The 9493-nt window shown below is 40.0% G+C and overlaps 1 protein-coding gene across 1 annotated transcript in view; it reads left to right on the top strand.

Annotated features, from left to right (window-relative positions):
• The first annotated feature begins 599 nt into the window (after positions 1 to 599).
• Positions 600 to 9493, top strand: part of sh3bp5lb (SH3-binding domain protein 5-like, b) — a 15877-nt gene continuing 6983 nt past the window's right edge. Inside the window, exons 1-5 of the mRNA XM_062989477.1 lie at positions 600 to 685; positions 958 to 1204; positions 2626 to 2688; positions 3550 to 3678; positions 9255 to 9407. Of these exons, the coding sequence (XP_062845547.1) occupies positions 965 to 1204; positions 2626 to 2688; positions 3550 to 3678; positions 9255 to 9407 (585 nt within the window). The 5' untranslated portion in view covers positions 600 to 685; positions 958 to 964. The remainder of the gene's footprint in view (positions 686 to 957; positions 1205 to 2625; positions 2689 to 3549; positions 3679 to 9254; positions 9408 to 9493) is intronic.

The following is a 9493-nucleotide window of genomic DNA, read 5'->3' as shown; positions in this document are numbered from 1 at the left end:
CCACGAAGGTAGCTTGGTGCTGGTCCATTTTTGGCTTTGTAGGCAAGCATCAGTGTTTAGGTTGGTTAAAGACCAACCTATGATTTGTATGATCAGGTGGAAGTCATGAACAAGCAAAAAATGGATCAGCAGTGATTTAGAAGCTGCTGAAACACAGGTGACACTGTGCACAGTCAAGCAAGCTTCATATCATCATGGGCTCCAAAATCAAGGGCTTCTTTTTGCTTATCCAGTCACAGGATAATATCAGTTACAAAATGAGACTAAATAGATAGATAGATACTTTATTAATCCCAAAGGAAATTAAGGAATAAATAAATATGCATTTTTTAGCTGCATGTGTGGACTGTGTATAGAATTTTACCAGTATGGTAAATACCATCAACTCCTCTTTTTTGTCATTTTATCATAGCACTTTTGCATATTGTTTTGCTCCAGTCCTAATACAAAGCCACAACACTGTCTTTATTGCATAATGTGAATTATATTTATTATGAAATTTTACCAGTCTGATAGGTTTAACTGGTTAAATGCCAGTGGGTGAGAGTGAATGGGTGAGAATGTGGTGTATGGAAATGAATGGGTTAGCTCAGTGGAGAATATGAGAAGGGGAGATTCCTGGCACTCCTATACTGCCTGCAAGTAAAGCAGGGGATGAAAGCAAGCTTAACCCAGTCAAATAAAGGTAATAAACATTTTATTATACGTTTGAATAATGTTTTATGCTTTATTTCTGAATTATATCTTATAGAAATATGTCCATATTGTGCAACTACACCTGGCTAACGGTCTTTGGCATTCCTGTCAGAAACAAACAGCTACCTCATATGCTAACGCTTGTTTTGCTTATTAAAATGACCGAACCTCTCATTTATATTAAAATAGCATCTAAATGTATTTAATTGGGCCAATTTTGCGTAGTTTCTGCAAACCCGACCGAACTGTGTGCTCTTTTAGGCTACCTATGGAGCCGGGGAGGCTGCGTGAGAATCCTCCCGGATCTGGTGAGCCCGAGGCCGGGGAGTGGAAAGAGGAAAGGCCCGGTGTAGATCCGGAGGAGGAGAGAAAGCGCAGCGGCGGCGGTGGCACAGCAGCATCCCAGCCAGGGTGTGCCCAACCCGGCCGAGTCAAAGATAAAACCGCGACCGGGGATGATGATGAGGAGGATCAATACGAGGATGAAGAACTGGACCCCAGAATCCAGGTTATTATCTGGAGCATAAGTATTATTATTTATTATTATTACAGATATTCTGCACATAATGCTTTTTTGTGTAATGCATTAAATAAAATAAAACAACATTAAACCAAAAGGAACAAGGTCAGGACTGGTGTGGTTGCTGTTTTTTTTATTTATTTTTTTTTTTTATATCAAATTCCACTGGTTCAATGGGTTGGCACTGGTCTTCATTCTACTGATCAGTGGGACCAGGTGAAGCTTCTGCCTGGTTGGTATAAAAACCTACAGCCATACTGACCCTATGATAAGACTGGACATCCCTGGTTCGTCGCCTCACAGCAAGAAGGTCCTGGGTTCGATCCCCAGGTGGGGCGGTCCGGGTCCTTTCCGTGTAGAGTTTGCATGTTCTCCCCGTGTCTGCGCGGGTTTCCTCCGGGAGCTCCGGCTTCCTCCCACAGTCCAAAGACGTGCAAGTGAGGTGAATTGGAGATACAAGATTGTCCATGACTGTGTTTGACATTAAACTTGTGAGCTGATGAAACTACCGTTTCTGTCATGAATGTAAAATGTGAAAGTGTAAAACATTAAAACGTTAAAATCCTTATAAACAAACTTATCTAACAAAAAAAAATTCACAGTAAATTGCATATTACTCAGGAAACGGTTCATTTTACGGTCCGTGACGTGATTTTCACAGCCGTAAATTAGGTAGGTCCTTGAGCAAGGCCCTTGACCCTGTCTGCTCCAGGGGCGCCGTACGATGGCTGACCCTGCGCTCTGACCCCGGCTTCCAAACAAGCTGGGATATGCGAAGAAAGGATTTCATTGTACTGTACACGTGTACATGTATATATGACAAATAAAGGATATCTATAAGGTATAAAAATTTCCAAGACCTTGAACATCCCTTGAGACCCAACTGGGAGTATTTTTGGGACGTTTCAAACTCATAGTGGGATAGTAAGCCCAAAACTTGTCTGTAGGCTTTAGCACAAAGTAATAGTATGAAAATATAAATTTATTTGAACAGTTCTTTCTTAACTAACTTCCTTTAGTAAAATCAAAAAAGTGGAGTCATACAGTGATCCTCACCATGTACCGGTGACCACACTGTCTCTGAATTCCTCTGTTGTTCACGCCGACGCCTCATTCTGCCCGCCCTCCCTCAGACACGGCCAACAACGCTGCCAAACTCATATTTCAGACTTGCGTTTCGGTGTTGGAGGCTAGTGTGTTAGACTACTGTGCCTTCTGAGCTCCCAGATACAAAATGTGTATGCAATGTGTATGACCATACCTATTTTAGCAAAGTTTTATAAACAAAGACTAAATGACAGCACTCAGGACTGTGTTTGGGTTTGTTTGTAAACACACAGGCTTCTGCCTGCATTGTGGAACTAGTATCTTATTTACAAACCACTTCTTATTACGGCTGATTTTTATAGGAGGAACTGGAGCATCTGAACCAGGCCAGCGATGAGATCAACAGACTGGAGCTTCAGCTGGATGTGAGTTAAGATTCCGGTCGGAATTCAGGATTTTTGTTTTGCCTTTCTGTTTTTTGTGGGTTTTAGAGCTGGGCAGTACATAAATAACTCAATAATAATGCAAGATTTATGATCTCATTATGATCTCATGATAAACATCCTGTGAATGATGTGGGTATGATGCACCAGCATCCTTCATGCTGCTGCTAGAACAATATTCAATAAGGAGGGTGGTTCAGGCATACCCATTAGAATATAAAATAGATGTATTAATCAATTCTTTTAATTCTTCATCATTTTCATTAACTGCTTTATTCTGGTCGCGCCGGTATTGGTTCCACTGGGAAACACTGGGACAATCTATTGAAGGGCTTTGGAGGTCCACGCCTTCAGACATAGCCAGTCATGTCTGTGTTACTGTTCGTTTGCCAGATATCACCACTGAGGTTTGAACCCGGATCTCAGAGGTGGTGGGCTAGCATAATAGACCGCGCCCGTATTGGTTCCACTGGGAAACACTGGGCGTAAGGCAGGAAAACCCTGGACAGAGTGACAATCCATTGAAGCGCTTTGGAGGTCCACACCTTCAGACATAGCCAGTCATGTCTGTGTTACTGTTCGTTTGCCAGATATCACCACTGAGAGGTGGTGGGCTGGCATAATAGACCGCTGTGCCCGCAAAAGTGTCTGTTGGTTCTCACATCTGCAATATTTACTATTTTATTTGTTAAATGAAGTGAATGATTAGTCATTGTGGATTCAAATGTGTAGGAATGGGTTGTTTTAAACTTTTCCACTTGATCTAACATAATTTGGATCCTATTTAATCCTACTAAAGGCTGTCAGACCTACATTTTATTGTCCATTTTATTGTCTACTCAGGAGGCGAGGTCCAGCTACAGAAAGATCCTCACCGAATCAGCGCGGAAACTCAACGCTCAGGGCTCACAGCTCGGTGCCTGCATAGAAAAAGCCCGGCCTTACTACGAAGCACGCAGACTAGCTAAAGAGGTGCGTAAAGCAGAGGACAGGACGCCGGTGTCCTTCCTAAGGAATTTTATTTAATAACATTTGTTTAATCGGTGCACAAATGCAAATTCTGGTCCTGCATCCTTTAATAAATAATCATTACTATGTTCATGGCATTATCATTGCCTGGAGGAAATTATCTAGAAAATATCCCTGAAGTCCACGATCATTACGGGCCAAGACAGTTCATGCGTTCCTTAATTCGATTAACCCCGGTAACACCAGATATGATTTGCAGATCTCTTTTCATTAGCATTGTTAACAGCCAATCTCAGACGTGTAATTGGCCTGGTGAAAAACACTCAGCGCGTGCCACCGGCTGTAATTGAAAACAACTGAAACGGAATTGGATTGTTAAATTGAAACAGAATTCGAATTGAAGTGTTGACCAGGTCAGGCTATTACAGACTGGACTCTTCACACAATGTAAATCGCGGATTCCTAAAGCTTTAATGCCCATTGCAACGGACACGATTTCTTACGGTACTAATGCTAGAAGCCAGCGGGTCCATGAGTTCCGTGAGTCTTCTTTTATAATACTATAAAATAGCATAATAAATATAATAGTGTTTGGACTCTCCACGTCGGCTCACTCCACAGCCTTTCAATTGGGTTATTGTTCGGGGACTTTTCTTATCCTGGCAATAACATTGTTTTGAGCTTATCAGACCTTTTCCGGGGATTTGAACATATGTAATAAATCGCTCTCCTGCTGGGAAATTAAATCATGAATCGAAAGGCGCTCGGGTGGCACAGCGGTCTAATGTGCTAGCACACCACTCGCAAGTTTAATCTCGGCAGAGACGCTGACCTGGCCGGGCCGGGCCGGGCATCCACACAAACACAACCGGTCATTTAGCAGACGCCTTTATCCAAAGTGACTTACATTACAGTTACAGTATACAGTCTGAGCAATTCAGAATCAGAATATCTTTATTGTCATTATACCAGGTGTAACGAAATTAAGGTGCAATACTCTCTAGTGTTATAAACAATACATAAAAAAAAAAAACTAGAATTTACAAAATACCAAAAATTTGCATTCACAAAATTTACAGAATTAACAATAATGACAATAACACAATAACAATAACACACAAAAAATACTTTTTGTCAGTAACAAGCTGGTGGAAAATTGCACATTACTCTTTGTAAACATTGCCCGAAAATTGCACAGTCCTATGTGTTATTTAAATTGCACAGTCCCATGTATTTAATGAAAATTGCACAGTCCCATGTGTTATTTAAATTGCACAGTCCCATGTATTTAATGAAAATTGCACAGTCCCATGTGTTATTTAAATTGCACAGTCCCATGTGTTATTTAAATTGCACAGTCCCATGTGTTAGTAAAATTGCACAGTCCCATGTATTTAATGAAAATTGCACAGTCCCATGTGTTATTTAAATTGCACAGTCCCATGTGTTATTTAAATTGCACAGTCTTATGTGTTTGTAAAATTGCACAGTCCCATGTGTTAGTAAAATTGCACAGTCCCATGTATTTAATGAAAATTGCACAGTCCCATGTGTTATTTAAATTGCACAGTCCCATGTGTTATTTAAATTGCACAGTCCCATGTGTTAGTAAAATTGCACAGTCCCATGTATTTAATGAAAATTGCACAGTCCCATGTGTTATTTAAATTGCACAGTCCCATGTGTTATTTAAATTGCACAGTCCCATGTGTTATTTAAATTGCACAGTCCCATGTATTTAATGAAAATTGCACAGTCCCATGTGTTATTTAAATTGCACAGTCCCATGTGTTATTTAAATTGCACAGTCCCATGTGTTATTTAAATTGCACAGTCTTATGTGTTTGTAAAATTGCACAGTCCCATGTATTTAATGAAAATTGCACAGTCCCATGTATTTAATGAAAATTGCACAGTCCCATGTGTTATTTAAATTGCACAGTCCCATGTGTTATTTAAATTGCACAGTCTTATGTGTTTGTAAAATTGCACAGTCCCATGTATTTAATGAAAATTGCACAGTCCCATGTGTTATTTAAATTGCACAGTCCCATGTGTTATTTAAATTGCACAGTCCCATGTGTTATTTAAATTGCACAGTCCCATGTATTTAATGAAAATTGCACAGTCCCATGTGTTATTTAAATTGCACAGTCCCATGTGTTAGTAAAATTGCACAGTCCCATGTGTTATTTAAATTGCACAGTCCCATGTGTTATTTAAATTGCACAGTCCCATGTGTTATTTAAATTGCACAGTCCCATGTGTTATTTAAATTGCACAGTCCCATGTGTTAGTAAAATTGCACAGTCCCATGTGTTATTTAAATTGCACAGTCCCATGTGTTATTTAAATTGCACAGTCCCATGTGTTATTTAAATTGCACAGTCCCATGTGTTATTTAAATTGCACAGTCCCATGTGTTATTTAAATTGCACAGTCTTATGTGTTTGTAAAATTGCACAGTCCCATGTATTTAATGAAAATTGCACAGTCCTATGTGTTATTTAAATTGCACAGTCCCATGTATTTAATGAAAATTGCACAGTCCCATGTGTTATTTAAATTGCACAGTCCCATGTGTTATTTAAATTGCACAGTCTTATGTGTTTGTAAAATTGCACAGTCCCATGTGTTAGTAAAATTGCACAGTCCCATGTATTTAATGAAAATTGCACAGTCCCATGTGTTATTTAAATTGCACAGTCCCATGTGTTATTTAAATTGCACAGTCCCATGTGTTAGTAAAATTGCACAGTCCCATGTATTTAATGAAAATTGCACAGTCCCATGTGTTATTTAAATTGCACAGTCCCATGTGTTATTTAAATTGCACAGTCCCATGTGTTATTTAAATTGCACAGTCCCATGTATTTAATGAAAATTGCACAGTCCCATGTGTTATTTAAATTGCACAGTCCCATGTGTTATTTAAATTGCACAGTCCCATGTGTTATTTAAATTGCACAGTCTTATGTGTTTGTAAAATTGCACAGTCCCATGTATTTAATGAAAATTGCACAGTCCCATGTATTTAATGAAAATTGCACAGTCCCATGTGTTATTTAAATTGCACAGTCCCATGTGTTATTTAAATTGCACAGTCTTATGTGTTTGTAAAATTGCACAGTCCCATGTATTTAATGAAAATTGCACAGTCCCATGTGTTATTTAAATTGCACAGTCCCATGTGTTATTTAAATTGCACAGTCCCATGTGTTATTTAAATTGCACAGTCCCATGTATTTAATGAAAATTGCACAGTCCCATGTGTTATTTAAATTGCACAGTCCCATGTGTTAGTAAAATTGCACAGTCCCATGTGTTATTTAAATTGCACAGTCCCATGTGTTATTTAAATTGCACAGTCCCATGTGTTATTTAAATTGCACAGTCCCATGTGTTATTTAAATTGCACAGTCCCATGTGTTAGTAAAATTGCACAGTCCCATGTGTTATTTAAATTGCACAGTCCCATGTGTTAGTAAAATTGCACAGTCCCATGTGTTATTTAAATTGCACAGTCCCATGTGTTATTTAAATTGCACAGTCCCATGTGTTATTTAAATTGCACAGTCTTATGTGTTTGTAAAATTGCACAGTCCCATGTATTTAATGAAAATTGCACAGTCCTATGTGTTATTTAAATTGCACAGTCCCATGTGTTAGTAAAATTGCACAGTCCCATGTGTTATTTAAATTGCACAGTCCCATGTGTTATTTAAATTGCACAGTCCCATGTGTTATTTAAATTGCACAGTCCCATGTGTTAGTAAAATTGCACAGTCCCATGTGTTATTTAAATTGCACAGTCCCATGTGTTATTTAAATTGCACAGTCCCATGTGTTATTTAAATTGCACAGTCCCATGTGTTATTTAAATTGCACAGTCCCATGTGTTATTTAAATTGCACAGTCCCATGTATTTAATGAAAATTGCACAGTCCCATGTGTTATTTAAATTGCACAGTCCCATGTATTTAATGAAAATTGCACAGTCCCATGTGTTATTTAAATTGCACAGTCCCATGTGTTAGTAAAATTGCACAGTCCCATGTGTTATTTAAATTGCACAGTCCCATGTGTTATTTAAATTGCACAGTCCCATGTGTTATTTAAATTGCACAGTCCCATGTATTTAATGAAAATTGCACAGTCCCATGTGTTATTTAAATTGCACAGTCCCATGTGTTAGTAAAATTGCACAGTCCCATGTATTATTTAAATTGCACAGTCCCATGTGTTATTTAAATTGCACAGTCCCATGTGTTAGTAAAATTGCACAGTCCCATGTGTTATTTAAATTGCACAGTCCCATGTGTTATTTAAATTGCACAGTCCCATGTGTTATTTAAATTGCACAGTCCCATGTGTTATTTAAATTGCACAGTCCCATGTGTTATTTAAATTGCACAGTCCCATGTGTTATTTAAATTGCACAGTCTTATGTGTTTGTAAAATTGCACAGTCCCATGTATTTAATGAAAATTGCACAGTCCTATGTGTTAGTAAAATTGCACAGTCCCATGTGTTATTTAAATTGCACAGTCCCATGTATTTAATGAAAATTGCACAGTCCCATGTGTTATTTAAATTGCACAGTCCCATGTATTTAATGAAATCACCTTATATAGAATTATTTAGAGTTCGTACTGCGGTGGGGTAAAAGCTATTTTTGAGCCGGTTTGTCCTTGTTTTGATGGTTCTATACCGTCTGCCTGACGGTAAGAACTCGAACAGATGGTGGCCGTGGTGAGACTCGTCCATTACAATTTTGTTAGCTCTTTGAACACAACGAGACCTGTGTAGGTCCTCCAGGGAGGGTAGAGAGCACCCGATGGTTTTCTCCGCAGACCTTTGAGGGTTAAGGGCCAGAATTGAGGGTTAAGGGCCTTGCTCAAGGGCCCAACAGATTTTTTGGACTGGTCCGGGCGTCTGCACGAGTGGGAAGGAGCTTGGCGTGCTTAACCATTGCTCTAACATCGGATGTGGTCCATGCAGGGGTTGACGCCCTACCAGGGTGTGTCTCTGCCCGAGATTTGATATCTAGGGTGCAGAATGTGTCATCATGGTGACCTTCAACTTCAGGCAGTCCTGTTGCTCATCTTTGCCTGCACTTTTTTCCACTCTGTCCCTCTGCATCGATCTTCTTCGGGTAGTATTTTGGCCAGACCTGAGCCAGACACCATGTGACATTTTCGCACTCAATTTGCACGCTGAAATATTGCCTGCTTGTTTTTAAGTTTCCACCTTTTATTGATCGTCCGGGGCCTTTTCATTTCGCCTCCCGCGATGAGTCAGCGGAACTGATTTCGGCGTGGGCGTCCGGGTCTCTCGAGTTTAAACCGGTTAGCTGCTCGTCCTCATATCGCCGTGTGATGTATGTACGCGTGCGGGGTTCGGAGCGCCCGTCCTGTCGCGCGGAGCAGGATTTACGGTGGTATCTGTGCCCGTCTTACCTGCTGTATTTCTCGGTGAAAGATCTGCCCGTAAAGTCGCATCCTCTGAAAGATTGGTGGCCGTCCAGCTGACGCGGTTTTGAGTGATATTTATAATGTATATATCTACAGGCTCAGCAGGAGACGCAGAAGGCAGCGCTGCGCTATGAGAGGGCTGTCTCCATGCACACGGCTGCCAGAGAAATGGTCTACGTAGCTGAGCAGGGTCTCCTGGCTGACAGGAACACGCTGGATCCAACCTGGCAGGAAATGCTAAACCATGCAACAGCCAAGGTACAACAAGCAATAATAGAATCATTAAGAGCTGAACTATAGCGGGGTGTTCTTTAGAGATGGACGGGGGTTTTAAATATTTACAA

Source organism: Trichomycterus rosablanca, chromosome 2 (genome assembly GCF_030014385.1).
Source record: "Trichomycterus rosablanca isolate fTriRos1 chromosome 2, fTriRos1.hap1, whole genome shotgun sequence".
NCBI lineage: Eukaryota > Metazoa > Chordata > Actinopteri > Siluriformes > Trichomycteridae > Trichomycterus > Trichomycterus rosablanca.
The sequence above is the reverse complement of the archived record's forward strand: the minus strand, read 5'-3'. Positions and strand labels throughout refer to the sequence as shown.